Source organism: Gekko japonicus, unplaced genomic scaffold, assembly GCF_001447785.1.
Source record: "Gekko japonicus isolate JY-2015 unplaced genomic scaffold, Gekko_japonicus_V1.1 scaffold365, whole genome shotgun sequence".
Taxonomy (NCBI): Eukaryota; Metazoa; Chordata; class Lepidosauria; order Squamata; family Gekkonidae; genus Gekko; species Gekko japonicus.
Genome location: NW_015162488.1, coordinates 39,040 through 60,605, shown reverse-complemented (window position 1 = coordinate 60,605; position 21,566 = coordinate 39,040). Strand labels below are relative to the sequence as shown.

Sequence of the window (21,566 nt, the reverse complement as noted above, 5' to 3'; positions counted from 1 at the left end):
TAATATGCTAATGAGTTCCTGCTGTTGGGTATGGCCTATTATGCTAATGAGTTCCTGCTGGGCATTTTCTTCAAAAAAAGCCCTGATAATTAATAATATTTATACTCAGGGCTTTTTTGTTGTGCTGGTGGTTCTCACTGTAACTGAGTACTAGCACCTTTTAGAGAGACACTCCCAACTCCTAAGGGGGGAATTGATGGAAATCAGTGCAACTTTATATATAAATGCTGGAACTGTCTTTTGTTTTTGTTTAAAGAAAATACGCTGGCTTCTCTGATCCTTGTTATTTTAGTCTTGTATCTGATTTGTTCAGTTCTTAGATACAGGGATGCTCGCTTCAGGCTGGGAAATCCCTGGAGATTTGGAACTTGTGGAGGGGCAGGGTTTGGGGTAAGGAGGGACTTTAGTGGGGTATAATGCCACAGAATCCACCCTCCAAATAAGTAATTTTCTCCAGGGGAACTGTAATATGTGGATGAGTTATAATTCTGGAAGATCTTCAGGCCCTACCTGGAGGCCGAAAACCCTATCTATTAAGTAGGGCTGAGGTTATTTTTGAACAGCCATTGAGTGCAATGGTTACATGGCTTTGAATGAAAGGTTGAAAAACTGAGGAGTGGACTGGTGATATGTGAAGAATACTTAACTTCTCCTCTTCCTTGGTTCTTCATTGAGTGAAGAACTTTGCTGAAATTATGCATAATTTCGAGTTCTTTCCTGTAGAATTGAGTGGAAGGAGGAGACAAGAGCAGCCCTTCCAACCAAAAAGGCATGTTGAAGTCACGGCTCATACACAGGGCAGAGTTTGTAGGAAAGCATGAGATTAACCTCACCCGTAAATCCTGTCACTTATGTTACATTAAATTCAGTGAAACTAAAGGAAACATCATTCTGAAAGTAAGCCATGTTCAAAAATGTACCAACAGAAATGTCCTTCTTTTGTCACATAAAGGTTGAAGCACACAGCCACTGACTCTAGCTTTGCTGCTGTACAATTAGAAGGCCAATATAGCCCATAGATTTGCATGGGATTTCTGCAAAGGGTCTGCTCTGGGGTTAATGGATCTGGGAACTGCAACTTTATAACATTTAAATGCATCCTGTTATTGACTTCTGGACTGTTGATTCTAACATCCTACCATTATTCATATTGTCACTGAATACCATCGATTTACAAATTTTCTGGCTGTTATTTCCAGGTAAATAACTAAAACCTGGATTACCTGGCCCTTAAGCAGGCTGTACATTTTCTACAGAGTCATATGTGAAATGAAGGCTCTCAGTTATTAGTGCTGACACAGTTATTAGGAAACAATGAAGTGGCTTTGTCTGACATGTGGTTTGTATGAAAGTACAGAGGATGTGGCGTGAGCCCTGGCTGACAGGTCTTGAGAGTAATTAGATCACAAGAATCTTATTCTTGATGCAGAAAGAGAGAAATGGTGAACTGCCTAGATTAAAATGTGGTCCTGAGGAAGTTGTCAGCATCCTCATACTAGTGAAATATTGTTTTATGTTCAGGATTTAAACTTAGTAAGGATTGAACTACAGAACATAATTATGGTCATAATTCCTAGCAATCTGGATAAATTAGGCCTTCGATTTTTAAAGATCCCCCTTGTGAATAATTTATTTAACTTTTTCTCTGTGGTCAGAAAGTAAAAGGAGCAATGATAAGAGAAGGCAGATAGAGCGGTACGGACCATGGTTCAAAGGGACTCCTTCTTAGGCTACCCAAGCAGGCCCCTATTTTCAAGCACAACCAATTTAGCAAAATACCCTCATCACATACCCAACTATTCTGAGCAGACCTTGGCTTTTAATAAATTATAATATGTGTAAAACATTTGTTTTTAATCTGAGAAATGTTGATTTTAGAGGCTTAATTAAAAATTATTCAGTGTAGTCTGTTTTTATCAGGATCACAACACTAGTGTGTTAGTTCCTATGTATCAGTAGAAAAGAGCAATAGTCCAGTAGCTCCATAAAGACTATCAACATTTGTGGCAAGGTATGAGCTTCCGTGAGTCATTGCTTACTTCTTCAGACAGTGAGCAGTGACTCATGAAAGATCATATGCAGCCACAAATTTTGTTAGTCTTTACGATGCTACTGGACTCTTGCTATTTTCTACAAAATCAGCTCAAGTTCACCTGCAGCTTCTTTTTTTTACTATATTTGTGAGTAGTGTGTGTATGCATGTGTGTGTGTGTGTGTGCTTGCGAGCCTGGAAGTCATGGTGACTTCAGGCAACCCCTAGTGCGGCTAGGATGTTTCATAGAGGTAGCTTGTTAACCTGCCTCTGTGTCCCAGTCCTGGTATTCCTTGGAAGTCGCCCTTCCAAGTACTGCCAGGGTTGGCCCGGCTTGGCTTCCGAGATCTGACAAGATTGGGTTTAGCTGGGCTATCCAGGTCAGGGCACCTAAAGCTTCTTCTAAGGCTTATTCTGACTTTTGGGGTGTTTGGTAGGATTACTGGACCAGAAATAAAATTTTCCCCTAGACTCATAAAAATATAAATGTCTAGTGCCTTCTTAAAGATGAACAAGATTTTATTCCAGCATAAACCTTTGTTTATAAGCCCACTTCTTAAGAAGCAATTTAGTGAGTCTTTAGTAGACAAATATTTACATGGGGAAAACAAACAAGCAAACAGGGTCTAAGGACCATGAAATGTAGGAAGTACAAGGTAAAATGTAATTATGTAAAAGTCAGAAAAAAAGAGTACAGACCATTCACAATTATCGTTGCCAGCTCTGGGTTGGAAAATTCTTGGAGATTTGGAGGTAGAGCCTGGGGAAGGCAGGGTATGGGGAGAGGAACTATTGAAGTGGGGTATAATGCCATAGAATCCACCATCCAAAGGAGACATTTTCTCCAAGGGAACTGATCTGTAGCCAGGAGATCAGTTGTAATTCTGGGAGAACTCCATGCCCTACCTGGAGGTTGGCAGCTGTATTCACACTAGTAGTAACTGGCCATTCATCTAGCTTTGCTAAGCCAGTTAACAGTAGAAATGGTTGTGGACTCTAGGCTTTATCAAGATTGTTAACACCTACATGCCTGAACAATCACAACTCCCAGTTCAGCCCTTGGGAGTGGGTGGGGGAAAGACTACATCAAACTTCTTGATGAAACTGTGGCCCCGGTTACACCGCAGGAAAAGCCAGGGTGGAAGTGTGGCTTTTTAGAGCTGCAGCAAAAGAGAAGCGTGGCAGCGGGATCAGATAGATCCCCCGAGCAGCCGCGCATATGCTCCCCAGCATGATCAGATGTGAGGGGGAAGCCATGGATGGGAGAGCGAGGCGAGTCAGCTGCACATGTGTGTGCCTGCGTAGTTCGGCAGGGGGCCTCGCATGCTGCGGGAGACGGGCGCGTCAGTGATCACACGGCCACCCGTGCCGTGGATTTTCCGGTAGGTAGTAGTGCTTTGCAGGTTTATTTTAACTCTGCATCTTCTACCGGAAGAGATGGATCGAGGACGGGTGCACGCCGCTTCCCAGATGTTGCGGTGTGATCGCACCCACTTGATGTGCTCCCGATCCATCCCTCTTGTGGATCAAATCCTCCCGTGTGACTGGGGCCCTAGTTTGGCAGTTTTACACTGGGCAGCTCCCTTTAAGGGTTTGTTTGTTTGTTTTTTAAACTGAGGAATGGAACTTTTAAATCAGCCACACAGTGTCCTGAGTGATTTATTTATTTATTTTATTCAATTTATACCCCGCTCTCCCCGCGATGCGGGCTCAGGGCGGCTTATGTGGAGGCAAATGCCATTATAAAACATATAAAACCATTTAAAATCCCAACAATACAAAAACAATTTTAACAGGTTATTGACTAAAGTGCTCTAGGTGTTCAACATAATATTTCATAGATGGCGTATTTCAACAATTCAGCATCATCTGCTCCAGGGAAACGTTGATGTTCCCTCATCCAGGGCCAGGTAAAGATGGAATAATGGTGATGGTAGTGGCGGCCCCTACTCACACGCCTGGTGGAAGAGCTCCGTCTTACAGGCCCTGCAGAACTGCACAAGGTCCCGCAGGGCCCGGATCTCCTCCGGGAGCTCGTTCTACCAGGTAGGGGCCGCCACCGAGAAAGCCCTGGCCCTGGTAGTGGCCAGCCTGGCCTCTTTGGGGCCTGGGATTACCAGGAGGTGTTGGGTCCCGGACCAAAGTGCTCGTGGGGGAACATATGAGGAAAGGCGGTCCCTTAGGTAAGCTGGACCCAGACCACGTAGGGCTTTAAAGGTAAGAATCAGCATTTTGAAACAAATCCGGTACGCTATTGGCAGCCAGTGCAGCGCTTTCAGCACAGGCTGGATGTGGTCCCTTCTAGGAAGACCCATCAACAGCCTGGCTGCTGCATTCTGCACTAGCTGCAGCTTCCGGATTTGCGACAAAGGCAGCCCCATGTAGAGAGCGTTACAGTAGTCTAGCCTCGAGGTGACAGTCGCATGGATCACTGTGGCCAAGTCACTGCGGTTGAGGAAGGGGACCAACTGCCACACCAGCTGCAGATGGTAAAAGGCTGACTTGGCAGTGGCTGCCACCTGGGCCTCCATTGAGAACGAGGAGTCCAGGAGCAGTCCCAAACTCCTAACCTCCGGTGCTGGCACCAAAGGCACCCCATCGAAGGTCGGAAGCCCTAGCCCCAAACCACCGCGACTCAGGCCCAGGACCTCCATCTTCGCCGGGTTTAACTTCAGCCTGCTCAATCGGAGCCAACCAGCCACGGCCTGCAGTGCCCGGTGCAGATCTTCAGGGACAGAGTTCGACCGGCCGCCCAACATCAGATAGAGCTGGGTTTTTAATTTTTAATGTCAGGCGTGTATCTTTTCTGTATGGACTGACATAGGTGTTTGTCCTATGTAGAGAGCAGAAGGGTAACTGTTAACATATCACACACTGCATCGGAGAGAGTTGCCAACCTCCAGATGGGGCCTGGAGACCTCCTGAAATTGCAAACACACACACCTTATTTGCAGAGTTTTCCCGACCAAATACTCGTTCCCGCCCCCCAATTTAATTGGATGACTAGAGGAAATGTAACTGTACACAAAACCATTTATTAATAAGCAAATTCACTCACCTTTCCTGTTACGCTTGTGTGGAGGACAATAGGGATTTCTGGTTTGACTTGAGCACAGAAACAAAACATACATTTTAATTAAATAGGCAGCAATTATTGCAGCACTGCAAATTCATGCATAAGGCTCAGTAGTCTGTTAATATGATACAAAAATCTGTGTTTATAATGGTAAGACACAGGTAAGTTCACATCTCATGAGTAGTACTTTCTGATAGGATTCTTTTAATATCCCAGTCCTCTGCATATTTGGTATGTTACTGGCAATGCAAACTTATTTGTACTGTTCAGTCATGCCTGCAGGATTTCCCACCCAAGCTGCCTAATGGGGTTCTTTAATTGTTTGCCCAGATCTAAGGGCTGATTCACCCAGTTGCTTTGAGGTCTCCATTTCCATCTCTGTTAACTGTTCTTTATTGGATATAGGGGTGAAGCAGCGACTCCCTGGCCACTAGGGATGGGCACAAACTGCATCACAAATGAAAGTTCATTATGAACTTTGGCCTTTTCGCAATTCGTAAAGCATTGTTTGTGGCGATTCATGGTGGTTCATGAATGGCCACATTTTGCAGACAAACTGTCTGCAATGGTGAAGGGTGGAATTATCCAGCCTTGGAAACACCAATTGGAGCCTTCCAAAGCTTGACAGGCACTGCTGGCTGCCAGTAACAGAGCTTCCATTCGACTCTATGGGATCTGAAAACTATATAAAGCCCAAGCTGAAGCTCAGCCCTTCTTTGTTGGGTTTTGCAGAGAGGAATAGAGCAAATAGAAATTAATCAGCTTTGCTGGGCAGGGGATTGCTCTTTGCTTTTTGCATAGGTGGACTCAAGGCTCTGAGCCAACCAGTCTCTCTGCTCATGCTCAGCAGTGGGGGGAAGAAGCCCTAATCTTCCTGTGTGCCAAAGGGCCCTGTCCCTGGGCACCAAACACAGCCTCCGCCCCCCCAGAGAACATCCCTAGCATGTCATCAGCAGAGGTCCCAGAGCTTCCTTCCTCTGCTTCATCCATGGGGCTCTCACAGGATGTGAAAGAGTTTTTGGCACTGCCCAAAGAGCAGTTGTTAACACTGTTCGGAGGAGGAGACTCTGATGGCAGAGATTCAGAGGGCGAAGCATCCTCCCCTTCCACATCCCAACTCCCTGCTGCTCCTGCTGCCGTCACTGGTAGGCCCCTCTCTGGCCCAGCGCCAAAAAGAAACTGTCCCTCCCACGAGTTCCAACTGTGGGGTCATGTTTTCAGGCCCCCGTGTGGATATACTCCCACACCCTCCCCAATGAACTGTGTGGCAGAGTGCCAGGTGTGGCATGCCCATGTCCACAGGGGCAGGAACACCCAGCACCTGTCCTCCACTCTTCTCCAAAGGCACCTGCACTGGGTGCAAACCCAGTTTGTTGCCACTGGAGGAAGGAGTGGCAGCCAGTGGGAGGCAAAAGGGGCCCACTCCCTTTCAGCAGCCCCTCAAAGACAAGCTCCCTGCATTCTAGGTGCTGTGGTTGGGACCCCAAGGCAGGCCACCCTCCGAGAGGTAATGCCCCCAGGGACACCAACAGTGCCAGCCAAAAGGGCAGGAGGGAGGGCAGAGGAAGCAGTCACTCACTTTGTCAGCAAGATGATTGCCGTGGATGGCCAAACCTTCTCCCTCATGGAGGATGTAGCCTTTCACTGGCTGCTTACCACCTGACTCCCTGGTACTCTGTCCCTTCGAGGAGGACCATGAGTTGGTGAGTCTTCCCCACCATGCACCACTCTGCAGTGGCGATGTTCAAGGCAGAGCTCTCCAAAGCAGAAGGCTCGACTGTTCACTTCACTGCAGACCTCTGGAGCAGCCAGCAGCCAGCAGCCAGCAGCCAGCAGCATGGCTACCTCTCCCTCACTGTCCACTGGTGGTATTGTGTAGTGGGTTTTAACTGCATGGCTAGGCCACTGCGGCTCGCATAGCATCCTGCACGCTTCACTGCTACACAACAAGGACAAAGGGAAATGGCCCGTGGGCCAACTATGTACACAACTGGGGACACCCCCCTAGGTCCCATTGGTGGATTTGAATCTCCCGCCAATGTCCCATTGGTCCATCCATGGAGAGACCAGGAGCCTAGTCCCCATTGTTCTTCCAGAGTCAAGCTCTGGGGTATTCGCTGGCCCCTGGTGGCGGCCAGCGGACACAAAAGGTGGCAACTGGAAGACCTTTCTGTCTGGACTGTTGGACCCAGGACCCAGGAGGGGACAGTCCTGCCACCTGGCTACAAGATGGTTCTGATCCACATGCAGGGGATGGATGCAGACCACACCGTGGCAAACATTGCCACCACAATCCAGAGTAGCCTGAGAGAGTGGTTGGGCAGCAGAAACATCATCCATCTCTACGTGGACACAGATGCTGGTGCTAGCATGCTTCCCTTGGTGAGGGATGCTCTGGAGCTTGGGAGCACTGTGAAGCCCACCTGGGAAGCTGTTACCCTGGATCTTAGGTCCCTGCTCGAGACCTGCCAGCACCTGGCTGCCCACTTCTTGTGTAGCATCAAGTCTTCATATCTGCTGCGTGAGAGGCAGGGGGAGGGAGTGGGAGGGCTTCTAATGTCCTGGCCCCACTGGTGGACCTCCTGATGGCACCTGGTATTTTTGGCCACTGTGTGGCAGAGTGTTGGACTAGATAGCCCATTGGCCTGATCCAACATTGGCATCTCTTATGTTCTTATGAGACACTGGCTCATCTAGGACATGGCCACCTGCTGGAACTCCACCTATGCCATGATTTTGCCTTTGGTGGAGCATCTCGGCAAACATCCACCTCTACAATCATCTGCCTGAAAACAAGAAAGCCACTGTTTGACTACCCCTTTCCATTGCATTTGTACAATTCACAGTCACAACAAATGATCTCTTATCTGTACAATGTGTTACATTAATGGTGAAGAACCATCTAGAAATTTCACCACCAGGGTGGGCAGTGACCAGGGGCTCTTTATGTTTGGGCCTGAGGGGGTGTCTGGCTGGGGTGCCTGGCAAGCTGCTGTGGTGTCATTGTGGGGAGCCCCCATCAAAACTCTGGGGATTCCTGGTCTGTCTTTCCGATGTTTCTCTGTTTCTTCGTGGAGTAGAAGTATTTGCTATGGTGGATGGGTGTACTCTGGACCCAGTTGCAGAATCAAATAATACATCCTCATTGGTGGATGTGCCCTGAACCTTTCTGTTTCCCCATCAATTAGTGAGTGTCTTGGCCGAGTATGCACATTCATTATACTCTCCCAGCTGCCATGGGGTTACTTTTGGGAGCCCCTGTCAAAACTCTGGTGATGCGTGCTTTTCCATCTGTTCCTTGGGCACTGACTGTATGTTTCAGCCATGAGGAGGCTGTGAGTGGATGGGAGCACTCTTTACCCAGGTGCAGAGTTGAATGATATACCCCCATCGGTGGGTGTGCTCTGTACCTGTCTGTTTCTGCTGCAGCTTGGGGGGTGGAGGAGGTGAACATGACATTGTGCATTTGGGATTTGGAGGGTTTCCCGTTTGTTTAAAGGCTCAAGAGCCAGTCTTGATCACTTGCTCCACCGATGAGATGATTGCTGTGCACAGCCAATCCTTCCCAGGGCCACAAGCCACAATGTCCATGGACATTGTCTCATGTTCAGGAATTTTTTGGGTCTTCCTTTGGTTTCAGGGCCCTGGAAGCAGCCTGTCACTCACCCCATAATTAGGTTTATTGCTACGCATAGCTGATCCTTTGTGGGTATAGGATATTGGTAGCAGGTTCAAGTCACCACCACAGCCAACGGGATGTGGAAGGGGAGGATATTTCCCTTCCCCACACTCTGAATCATTGCTGTCAGAGGTGTCTCAGGGCAGTGCCAAAAACTCTTTTGCCACTGTGGAGAGCCCAAGGAACAGATAAGGGGAAGGGGGCTTTTAGATCCCTAGTGATGCTCTGCTAGAGCTGGCCTCCATTGGCCCAACAGGATGGATTTGGGGACTGGGAACCTGTGGCACAAAGGGTGGGTGGAGGATTCTTCTTCCCCACATGACGAGTGCCCTTCACACCAACTTTCATTGATGGCACACAGAGCAGTTCACACTCAGAAGGGGTGGGTGGTTATAAATGTGAGACACTGTTTTGGGGGGTCAGTCACTGGGATGTAATCTGCCCCCCCACTTTGAGAGATTGTAGAGGAGTAGGTGACAGGGTGAGATTCCCTGTATGTTTGGTGTGCGTAACTTGCATAGGATCTATTCTACACTGAAGCTGTGTGTGAGATTTCCCCAAAACCACTTTCCTGGGGGCTCCTTCTTTGGGGGGGCCATAACTAGGATTTCCTAAGTCTAATCCTCGCAAGACTTGGTGGGCAGGTAGAGGAGAGTCATCTGAAGATTCCCTATAATTTTGGAGTCTCTAGCACACTGGGGGGGGGGCATTCCACTCCATCATGAACTTCATGAACCAGTTCAGTTCGTATAAGGCCATTTTAGTTCAGTTCGTGGTTCAGTTAATGGGTTCACCATGAACCACGAACTGTCATGAACTGCATTTTCCCGGTTCATGCCCATCCCTACTGGCCACTCAGTCACAAGCTTAGATGCTAACCCAGCACATTCACAGAAGGGGCTGAAACCTGATTCACTCATACATAGGGCTGCCAGCCTCCATTTATTTTTTTATTTATTTAATTTTACTTATACCCCGCCATCCCCGCAAGCGAGCAGCTTACATGTAGTGCCTGGAGATCTCCTGCTATTACAACTGATCTCCAGATGACAGAGTTCAGTTCACCTGGAGAAAACAGCCACTTTGGACTCTTGAGTCTATGGCATTATACCACACTGAAGTCCCTCCCCTCCCCAAACCCTACATTCTTAGGCTCCACTCCCCTTCCATATCTCCGGGCAATGAGTCATGCAACATAATAAGATGGGAATGAATGGTAGACTCCTAAGTTGGTATTCTGGATCACACCACGTGAGGGTGTGGGTGGACAGCATTCAAGGATCACATTTTGGAATAGTCTTCTATATTAAATATTTCCGACATATACAAAAAACAACCCACCATCCCCTACATATACAAAAACTGCCTATTGTGCTAGTGTGTATGGCATTTTATATGCAAAAGAAAATTTCATACCTGGAGTCTACCATTTGCTATCTGAAATGGGCAATTCTATCATGTAAGGGTTGCTAGAATTGTCCAGGGCTGTAGGGCTGCCATTTGTTCACCTCTGGGGGGAGAACCCCTGCTGGCACTCCCCCGTCCGCCGCCCGCACTCAATAGGGCATCAGGCAAAATGGGAAGGGGCACTGTTGGGAATACAGTGACATTGTTTCCAGCCAGAAACAGGAAGGGACATTACCTCTGGGGTTTGGGCTGAAAATGGTGTGGTGTTGCACAATCCTGTTGACACCTGTCTCCACCTCTCCATCCTCCTGCCAGTTATTAGCCATGGGCTGGCAATCCTGAAACACTATGATATACCATAGATTCTGCCATCCAAAACTGTCATTTCCTTCATAGGAACTGATCTCTGTAGTCTGGAGATTAGTTGTAATTCGGGAAGAACTCCAGGTCCAACATGGAAGTTGATAAAGCTAGCTCTGCCACACTGTTACTATATCGACCTCCTACATGCATGAGTGAGATTATGAAAACAATGCAGACCATAGAAACACTGTTCCTAATGTAGAAGAAAATGGGATGAAACCATGTTACGTATGGAGCTTATCAGATGCTTCACTGGCCTTGGAATGATATCAAATATGTTCAGGGTTGTGATTCTGTAAAGTACAGCCAAGACAGAGTACTATGCTTCTGAGGCTTTAAAAGGCTGGTTATGTTTTCAATCATACCACTGCACTGATTTTGTTCACTATAACTCCCTAGTAGAAAATCTATTTATACAATTACAATGAAATAGATTGCAATGCAGTCCCTCTATTTTAATCTCCTGAGGGAGAAGGAAAAGGAGAACCTTCTGTCAATATATAAACTCAAGAGCTACTTTTGTGTTAGATAAACACAGAAGGAAATCTCAGCCCATCAATTTCTGTTTTTTGTTTCTTTTCCAGCAGTGAATGACAAGTACCTATCCCCCTCTCATCTGTTCCTTGCAAATCTTTGTATGTGTGTGATCAAATGAGTCACTGGCTACTGAAAGTAGGAAGTTCTGTAAAGGAAATTATCTGTTTGATATTTATTAATTTTAACAGCATTAAGAGTGCATATTTCAAGATCCCACAGTATATTATATCAGTGTCCCTCAAATTTCTGACAGCTGAGGCACACTCAGGGAAGCACATTCTCTGTGTCATAATTCTAGATCTGCCTCTTTAATGAAAGAAGACAAGTCAAGAGACAAATCTCATGCAGAGATACAATGAGCAGCCTTGTATGGGATGGTAATTCTGAAGTATTCAAAATGATTGAATGATCCAATCACATACAATTAAGTATATACAAATAGAAGCAACCAATTATATTGGAGACTAATTGGGAGAAGGCAAGGTCAGAACAGTAAGTTGTGCAATGGACAACCTTTTCTATGAGTTGGTACTTTGAACTCATGAGAGCTCTTAATCATTTTCATTCATTATTATTTCTGTCAATGCACTAATGGTTCTCTGAAATCATATTTGCGTGCAGTATCATACAGTTTGGGAATTGCTGCACTATACATAGGAAAGTACAGACAAGCTGTTTATTGGCTTTGAAAAATGGACCTCAACACTTTTCCAGCATACTTTTCAAAAGAAAAAGAAAATGTGGTGAAAATTCTCAGCAGTATTATAAGACTAGGAATAAGCCCTCCCTCCTGGAGATTAGTTGTAATTCTGAGTGATCTCCACCCCTCACCTGGAGATTGGCAACAATGGTTCCCCAGGAGGAAAGGTAGTCTTTCTCTGCAATGGGGACCAAAGTAGGTTAGGCTGAAAGTCTGTGACTGGTCCAAAATCACCCACTCAGCTTCTACAGCAAGAACCTGGATATAGCAGACCCTGCTCTGAAGCACTGGCTGCTACGCCTAGGGTAGCCAACCTCCAGGTGGAGCCTGAAGATCATCAGGTATCACAACTGAACTCCATACAACAGATCTCTCCCCCTCGGAGGAAATAACTGCTTTGGAAGGTGGGCTTTATGGCATTCTGTTCAGCTCTCTCTCCCTCTCCCCTCCCCAAACCCTGGCTTCCATAGACTCTACCAGAAAATCTCCAGGAATCTCCCTACCTGGAGATGGCAACCCTAGTCAGGACTGGCCCCAATTAGTTCCTCACAAAGGCCTGCAAAGGGTATCCTTCCTTTGAACCAAGCTTGGTTGTCCACTGTGGCAAAACAGGCTCCAGTTTACAACTCAGCTGTTTGCCTCCCACCCTTGTCCTGTGGGCATATCTCACTCCTTAAGTTCGCTGCCACCACTCACTGAATTGTCACTGCCTTTTTAGTGCGACAGTGAGACCCCTCTGGCCAAATCTCCCTATTTGGAGATGGAATCCCCAATCTTTGGGGGATCCCAGGAAAGTTGGCAACCCAAGGGTCTGCCCTTTCCTTGCTTCCTTGGGCTACCCCCTCCCTTTGGTATTGTGCAGAGCAGGAGAGACTATGTGGTCAAGGCACAAGACAGATAAATAAAAGAATTAATTTAACTATTTACACAATTATGGAGCACACACACACTAAATGAATAAGGTAAAACTGTAGGAGTAAGCACACACTATGAACCAACAGGACATAAATCAACAGGGGTTAAACGCAATCCTCTTGAAATGTAATCCTCTTTCCGTACACACAATACTCTCTACCTCTGGAGGTTTTGCGCTCAGGATAAGATCTCTCCTTGGACCGGCCTCTGGCTCTGCTTCAGCCTCTCTCTCTTGCCCAAGAGAGCAGGGAAACTTCCATTCATTCCCCAGTCCACCTGACTGTGGAGTGGCTGAATTTCTGCTGCCTCCCAGGGTTCCCCCACATCTGTGGCTTGGACAGCCTTGTCAGGACAGGCAGCAGGAGCATTTCCTAACCTCCTGTAGGACGAAGACTGCCTCCTCCCTGGATGGGCTGGAGTAGGGGTGTGCAAAAAAATTAAAATCTGAATCTGGCAAAATCAATTTCGGCTGGCAGAAAGACTCCCGCATGTCAATTTCAGCAGTACCAGCCAATTCGGGAGTCTTTGGCCAGCCGAATGTCAATTTCAGCTTCATTATATCCTATGGGCCATTGAAGTCAATGGCAAAAACATAGGGTATATTCTGGGGGCTGGAGGGCAGGGGGCTGGAGGGAGAGGCTCCAAAGTTGCAGGGTAGCTGCTGGAGCCTCTCCTCAAGATACCCCTACTCAAGTTTCAAGAACATTGGACAAGGGGGTCCAATTCTACAGGCCCCCAAACAGGTTGCCCCATCCCTTCTATTGTTCTCTATGGTGGGAAAAAAGTAACTTTTTCCCACCATAGAGAACAATGGTGGGAATGGGGCCCGTAGAATTGGACCCCCTGGTTCAATATTCTTGAAATGTGGTGGGTATCTTGGGTAGAGGCTCCAACAGCTATCCTGTGAGTTTGGAACCTCTCTCTAAAACCCCCTCCCCTCCAGCCCCCAGAATATACCTTATGTTTTCGCCATTGAGTTCAGTGGCCCATAGGATATAATTTGGTGGCAATTCAGTGGCAAGCCGATTCAGATCAGAGAATCTGAATCGGCCCACAGCAGCCCAAAAGTGGCCCGAACGGGCCATTTTCAGGGGTGCATTTGATTCAGACGAACCGAATGCACATCTCTAGGCTGGAGTCTATATTGATGCTGCCCTGCCCCTTGGGACAGTCCCTCTTTTCCTGCACTTTTTGGGCTTGGGTCAGCTGGGAACTGTAGGCCAGCAGATGAGGAAACCCCATTCAACCCAGTGAGTGATACCCCTGCAGGCCCCTCTCTGGAACGACAGCTCAATTAAACCTTATGGGGGACATTTTAAACAAACAACCACATGGTAGCCATCTTGCAAACACAGGTAACTGCCATTTTGTTACACCTACCAACAGCCACTGAAGTAAAAATTAGTCCCACACAGGAGGCAAGCAGGAGACGTGTCTTCGTCAAGAGAGAAAGCCATTTGCCAGTAATTCTGACAGTGCACAGTGGCTGAAGGGGGAGTGGGCAGGGAAGAGGAGCAGACCCAGCACCCAGCCAATGGCACGCGAGTACTCTTGAGTGGCGTCTGATGGGCCAATGGCTGAGGGAGTGCATTGCACAGCCAATGGGAGAGCTGCAAAGTGTCACCCCAAAACACAATTATTATATAGAGAGATCAGTGGCTGATCTGAATTGGGCCCCTGTGAGAATTCCAAACTAAGTTCCCACAGGAAGCTCATAGCTGCTGTATGGCTACAAATTTCTGTGGTGATCATGTGGTATACATAATGTGTAGTATGGACTTTAGCACTTAAAAAACCCCAACCAAAATAACTTCTACAAAAAAATTCTAAAAACAGCATTGCCCACTGAAAACTTTGTAACTAAGTTACTTTTACTAGTATTATTCCTCCTTACCAAATACTTTCACTTCAGTGGTGCTCTTCATTCCAGGGAGATAACAGACAAATTTCTTGCTATCGTCAAGAATGGAGACGTGTGATATCCTCAGTGTGTTCTCTGGACCCACATGAATTCTTTCCTTATATATTGTGTCATTGGTTCCGTGCCCAGGAGGGTAAAAAGGCTGTTCGGTTATAAGTATCTCTTCATTTCCAGTTCCTTTCTGCTTAAAAAGAGAATATATGTCAGTTACCCTATTCCCATCTAACATCCTTGTAAATTTTATTTTGTTTTAAAATCAACACTATTAACCTGTTTGGAATAATTAGTAGTTTTATCAGCTCTTATAAAACAAGTATGAACAAGTCCTGAGTTTACTTAGTCTCCTTCACCTGTAAGAATAACTGTTAGCAACCTCATAGCTGTGGAAATGAATTGTGACACAGCTATGTTTTGCTCACTTTCCTGGAGTCCACAATGAACTCCCCTCTAACTATGGCAGGGGTCCCCCCAGTTCTGTAGAACTTGTGGGTGTTTTTGGAATTTTGGAATTTGTGGTAGTGGGTACCATAACGGTGGCCCCGTTCATACGAGCCCATTTGGGCCGGGAGCGGGACGGAACTGGGGCGGAGCAAACAGGCGCAATCTCACCTCAACATCTGGCGAGCGTGCCGTCTCCGTCCCTGATCCGTCCCAACGGCCCAAACTGCGCCGCAAAAAACAACCACCTCTCTAGGTGGTTGCATCCATTGGTGCAGCGCAGGCAGGGCTGTGGGATCGGCGGCGCGTCCTTGCACCGCCGCATCCCGCCCCCCAGCCGTACTGCGCATGCCCGAGCAGGCGCAGTTCGGCAGCCTCCCCCCTCCCCTCGGACTTTTCCTCCCCGGCATCTGAGCGTGCCGGGGAGTGCTGCGCCGCGGCTAGGGGATCCGTGGGATCCCGCCGCGGCGTCTCAAGTTTGGAGCGGCTCTGCGTAGCCGCGTTTCAGCCGGCCCGTGTGCCCGGGGCCAAAGTCTACTATATGGGCTGGATCGAATCACAAAACACTGGAAGGTTCCACATAGAATCATAGAATGTTAGAGTTGGAAGGGACCTTGCAGGTCATAAAGTTAGGAGGTTCCAAGACAAGCATCCTGGGCTATGATGAAGGCAGCTGTTTCCAAATGGGTCTTCCCTGATGCTTCCTAGGCCCCTCTGAGTCATCTGCTAATCATTGAAGTAGAGAAAGGCCAGGGCTGGATGTTTGTTTTAGAGCTAAAACAAGGGACACCAGGTAACACACTGGCAGCCACCTTGTACCAGTGCTGAGGATCACTGCCCTACAGTTTATTTTTTGAGCTCTGTGCTCTGCTGTGATGCTAAATTTTAGACCACCAAAGAGAGCTAGCAGGGTAATAAGTAAGAGGGCTTGAACTATCAAAAAGCAGAGAAACAGAGAATGGAGGGCGGGATTAGAATCCAGAAAACTCAGTGAAAAAGGATTGTTGCCCTAGTAAAGACCAGGACTAACCATATGAAACCAGGCTAGGAACTTGAGAGGGCTTTATAGGCTAAGAAACAATCCCCAATAGGATAACAGAAAGAGATACAGACAGACAATTCACTGCCATCCTCAAGAACAGAGACAGGTGAAATCTTTAGCTCCACCATGCCTATTCAGTTGCCCATAGGCAATTTACTTTACAAACCTTGGGATTTTTATTTTTGTCTGTATGTATTGGATCTGATCATCTTTCACAAGGTCTTCTGAAAGACATATTAGAAAACAACACAATTTAACACTAGAGAATTTTGCTCCTTCGTTCTGAAATTTCCTTCCTTTCAACATGCATCACTGACTTGTCTCTGTATTTGTAATGGAGGTGGTAGGAATTGTAATTGGAGTCCCCACACATACACACCTCACATTCATCACTAAGGATGAAGAAAGACATCAAAAATTCTGATGAAGAGTGGTTGAAGTGTGAATTAGAATATTTATAAGAAAATATAAGACATGTATGAATTATAAATGAACATAATGCTGCTGTGTATTAGACTATACTCTCTAATATTTACATTTTCATACCCCATCAGTACCCTATAGCAGCAGACACAGGCTGTTGCAGCTTTGTTGCAAGAGAAAATTTTTTTTAAAAAAACAAAATAATTAAAGCAGAGAAGAGGCATACAGTTTTTCCAGTAATTTAGCCTCTGTTGTCGTTCCAAGGAAGGGAATCAGTTTGAACAACAGGCACATCAAATCTTTTCACCAATCTAATGGCTCCTTGTTATATACCATGGGTGAGGGTTGCTATATAACTTTATGGATTCTGGAAGGCTGATAACTGCTAGAGCACTAAAGGTGCAATCGAAACAGGTCCACTCAGAGTCCTACTTAAGTCTATCCATTGGGGCTTACTCCTAGGAAAGGGTTCTCATTGTAAAATATGACAATAATGTAGGCTACTGTCCATGAAATACCATCCCAACAAAAGACAACTGATTTTCAAGATGTCACAGGACTGCTCCTATCCTTCACCTTCTTTCTCCCACAAAACCCATAGCCAAGGATCCATGTATTGTATAGCTAGGGCCACAGTTACTCTCTTTGATGGTCCCCAAAGGCTGTTATCATGGGTATTGCTGCTCCCCACTTATCTGGCAAATGTGGCAGTTCTACATTATTTTTGCAATGTTCCTACTGTCTTACAGAAATTTGCATCCTAGAACTAAAAAACAGATCCATCCCTTTTCATAAAAGATACTTCAGCCACACAGTTGAAGCTGAATATTTCTGTTTGTGTTTGATCATATATAATTTCCTTTCGCTATCACTGCCTGAGAAAATGTTACTTACCATTAGCCATTTCAAAGTAGCATTAGCCAGGATTGAAGAATTCATGCCTTTAAAGCATGGAATTTCCAGGGTCTGGTTCAATAATATTTCTGCCACAGAACTTCTCTCATCTTGCGTAATGGAACAAAAAACGATTAAGAGATAAAATGATGATTAAAACCACAGCGTATAGCTCAATTAAAACAAATTCTACCCTGCTCTACCAGGCTTATAAAATGCTGACTGCATTCTACAGGTACTTTATGGTTGGAAATTTCATTGTGATACTGAACACAGAGGAAGAAAATGAGCTAAAGACGAAGGAGCGTACTAGCTAAAGACAAAGCTAAATGAACTAAAGACAAAGGATGCAGTTATGATGGAGCACAGTCAAGGACGTCAACAAAAAAGCATGTTAATGAGTTCATTGCTTTTCTGACAGGTTGTACCATGAGGTAAACTGAAGCAGTGGATTTTAGGGGGGGGGGGTGTAACATCCCATCCCCACCCATTGCTAACTTGCTATCATGTTAACTCTGCTTCCTACCTCTGCCTCCACCTGGGAGTTGGGGCAGCAAATCTTCCATGTCCTCTTTCCCCCAGCCCACTTTTAAAGTAGCTCAGCAAGCCATGAAGTGCTTCACAAACCTTTGCAAAAGTTGTGCTATCATTTTAGTCACCTACATTGCCAAAATAATAGCCTAACTCTCCAAAGTGGCAAGAATCTTGCAAAAGTTTATAAGACAGCCTATGCTGTAATAAGTGGCCTCAGGCAGTAGAATGTATTGAGATACCACTGTTTATTGACATTTCAATGTCCTAAAAAGTCTTTCTCAAAATGCATTGCCCTGGTGTAACAACAGCCATCAGAAATGCAGCAGGATTTCTTACAGATTTTGGTGGCATCAATTAGATCTGTGCTGAGCCTACATTTGAAATACTGGGTTTGATCTAGCACAAAAAACATGTTTAATCTGTCCAAGGGTCCCTGATCTTCCTGGCCTTCTTCTCCCCCCAACATCCATTTCTGACCCTGGGAAATGTTAGAGTTAGCCCATGTGGACTAGCAGCCCACATGGGTTGGTAGGATACAAATGGGAAGACAGAAAGGTTGAAATCTCTCCCCTGAGTAGCGCTTCACTCAAGCAAGAGGGAGCATTTTTGGCCCCTTCACACATCAGCCTCCTAACTCACACAGCTGTTCCTACACTTGGGTTCAGTGCCTCCAGAAATAAACCTCCCTGGGGTCGAAAATGGCTACTGTTTGGAGGGGAACACCAGGGTAATAGTCAGTGCCTTCTGTTAACTGATCATGGGATTTAACCACTCAGTACAGTTCTGGTGATCCTGTCCCTGAAAGAATATTATAGAGCTGAAAAAGGTGCAGAAAATGGCAGCAGAAAAATTAAAAGGCTGGAGCACCTTCCTAGGAGCTTGGGGCTTTTTAAAAAGCGAGGGTATGATAGCATTTTATTATATTAGGCATGGTGTGGAGAAGATATTCTGGACAGACAAAAGGAAGTACATTGTACAAGGAAGTACTTTCTATAACACATGAATAACTTTTTGAACTCACTGCCATTGTGTATAGTGATGACCACTAGTGAAGGTAAGCTGAATGGGATTTCCATGTTCAAAGGCACTAAATCGCCGAATGCCAGTTGCTAAGAGATAACAAAATGGGGAGTTTCTGTACCCCTGCTTGTGCACCATATGAGATCTGATTGACAACTGTCATTATTGGGATGCTGGGCTTGTCCAGTCAACCAGAACAGTTCTTACTATGTTTTTAAGTGCAGTGCACTTTTGTTACACCAGAGGTTGTAGAAGAGCAGGCAGAGCATTTTCTTCTGCATCCAAATAATCAGAACGTCCCTGCCTCTATGGTACTGGAGAAGCATTGTACTGAAGAAACAGCAGACCAAGGAAGTAACAGTGCTATCCTAAGCAGTAACCCCCTTCTAAGGGGAATGAAGTCAATGGTCTTAGAACCACACCTGTTAAGAATGGCACCGTAAATCATTCAAGCAGAAGAACAAAGGCCAGGTGGTTTAAATAATGTTGGGAGACAAACAGGAAGAGGGTGGCTAAGTAGCAGGATTCTTTACAGCTTTCCAAGTGCTCTTTGCGTTCTCACAGTGCTGCATCAATTACACTATTTTGTCAGATTTCCTTTGATCTAGTTCTACAGTAACCCTCATTGCCTCTGCTTTGGGCCTTCATGTTTGCCAGTTATCAGTCCCCAGTGATTTAGCATGAGTTTGTTCCATCCAGATGGGTTTGTTTGACTTTGATGTGGAGTTATGCTTCCTTAATGACTAATAGCCCACATCCTCCCACTCACAGTTTCTGTGCATGTTCTATCCAGTGAGTTGAAAGACAAAACTAAAATTTGCTAACTATTTTTGGAACCCTGTCTAGCAGGCAGTGCAGCAGAGATTAGGGGGCGGGGATATCGTGGCAGAGAGAGGAAGAGTAAAATAAATGGACTGTGAACAAGAGCTGTTTGACTTTTGTCCTATTTCAGTGGTCAAGATAATGTTAGACAGGTTGTTGCCACTGACAGTCACACTTCGGCAGGGAGCAAGCTTTGGAACAGATGAACTCAGCCCAAGAAACAAGTATAAAGACAAATTTCAAAGGTTAGATCTAGTAGAAACTGTGTCCTCTTCACCAGTATCATGTGTCTGGATATGCTGTATGCTGTTCTTAGCTGACAAAGTCTGAAGAAATCTTGAACTAATTTTTAAAATTTATTTACGTTATTTATGGTCTGCCTTTCTTTCTTTGTGTATTTTTATTGATTTTTAAGCATGAAAGGAAAAGACAGTACAATTTTCCACAATATGATATACTAACATAACATAACCTATGTATAATGGATTTTCTCTGTAGGTATCATTTAACAATTAATTGTCGGGATCTGGTCCATGGGGTCGCGAAGAGTCGGACTCGACTGCGCGACTGAACAACAACAAATCATTTAACATACATATAGAGACTGTTAATGTGTTTTGACCACAAATTATAAACTTTCATCAGAGTTATAATAAATTCAGCTTGGTATTTGTTCTCTATTGTTCATTACAAGTTCACACTTCCCTCTTTTAAGCAGATGAAAGCTAGAATAACAATTGCTCTTCTACCTATTCTCTTTGAACAATTACTCAACCAGACCCAGCTGTGTCTCATTATACCATCGTACCATTTGCCTGCTGACCATTCTTCAGCCCTCAGGAGAGCCTTGCAGCAGGTAGGGCCCATCTCCCCCCCCAGCTGGATTCTGAGGTGAGCCAGTGGGGCCTGTCTGGGGGGGGAGGCCCGCAGCCGGCCTACCTGGGCCAGCGGGACCTGTGGGAGCCCCATGGCCGGCCTTCCTGTTTCCCTGAAACCATCAAGCCCTAAAATATCTTGCTGGAAAACATTCCTCAGCCACACTTCTCTTCCGTAAAAGACAACTTTCAAAACTATAGACATTTCACAACACTCATTTCCCAAGGCTCCTCCTTCTCACTCCCACATAACCTACTGAGACTTTCATCACGACCACTCACTTTCAACCCACCTTCCCTTGAGTCCTCTGCTCTGACAGGGTGGTCAGTGCGACCACAACCACATTGAATGACACAGACATCCAACATAAAATGACTTTGCAGACTGCCCAGTTGTTGACACTACTCCACAGATCCCTGTGTGCAACATTTTCGGGCCCCCATTGTGTGACCTTGGACACCGGCTATTGTGTAACATAAGGTATGTGAGACTTTACTTCCACATTTGTATCTTTCACTTACAAACGGCTAATATCTATATATCTAATAGCGAAAGGTGCCCCCTGCATGCGGATATCTAAATCCGCGCATCGGGGGCAGCTGGAGGGGGAGGGAGATTTTCGTGCACACTTGGGGCAGTCCCCAGGTGTGCACAAAAATCTGAAACCTGTAAAAAATATAGGGGGGATATTTAAATCCCCCCCAAACTAAAAGAGCATCCCCTGTGCATGCGCAGGGCACGCTCTGCGAACTGCCTCGCTTCAGTGCGGGGGGGAGGGGAGCGAGTGACCGGCGAGGCCCAGTGGCTGCAAGCTGCGGGCCTCGCTTTGAAGCGGGGGGGGAGAGACCAGCAAGGCCCGGCGGCTGCAAGCCGCGGAGCCTCGCTTT

General features: G+C 46.1%; 1 protein-coding gene across 1 annotated transcript in view; it reads right to left on the bottom strand.

Annotated features, from left to right (window-relative positions):
- The window catches only part of CD96 (CD96 molecule), a 57,167-nt gene that overhangs the window by 19,501 nt on the left and 16,100 nt on the right, over nt 1-21,566 (bottom strand). Inside the window, exons 6-8 of the mRNA XM_015405946.1 lie at nt 17,428-17,537; nt 14,604-14,811; nt 5,091-5,137 (exon numbers count right to left, since the gene is read on the bottom strand). Of these exons, the coding sequence (XP_015261432.1) occupies nt 5,091-5,137; nt 14,604-14,811; nt 17,428-17,537 (365 nt within the window). The remainder of the gene's footprint in view (nt 1-5,090; nt 5,138-14,603; nt 14,812-17,427; nt 17,538-21,566) is intronic.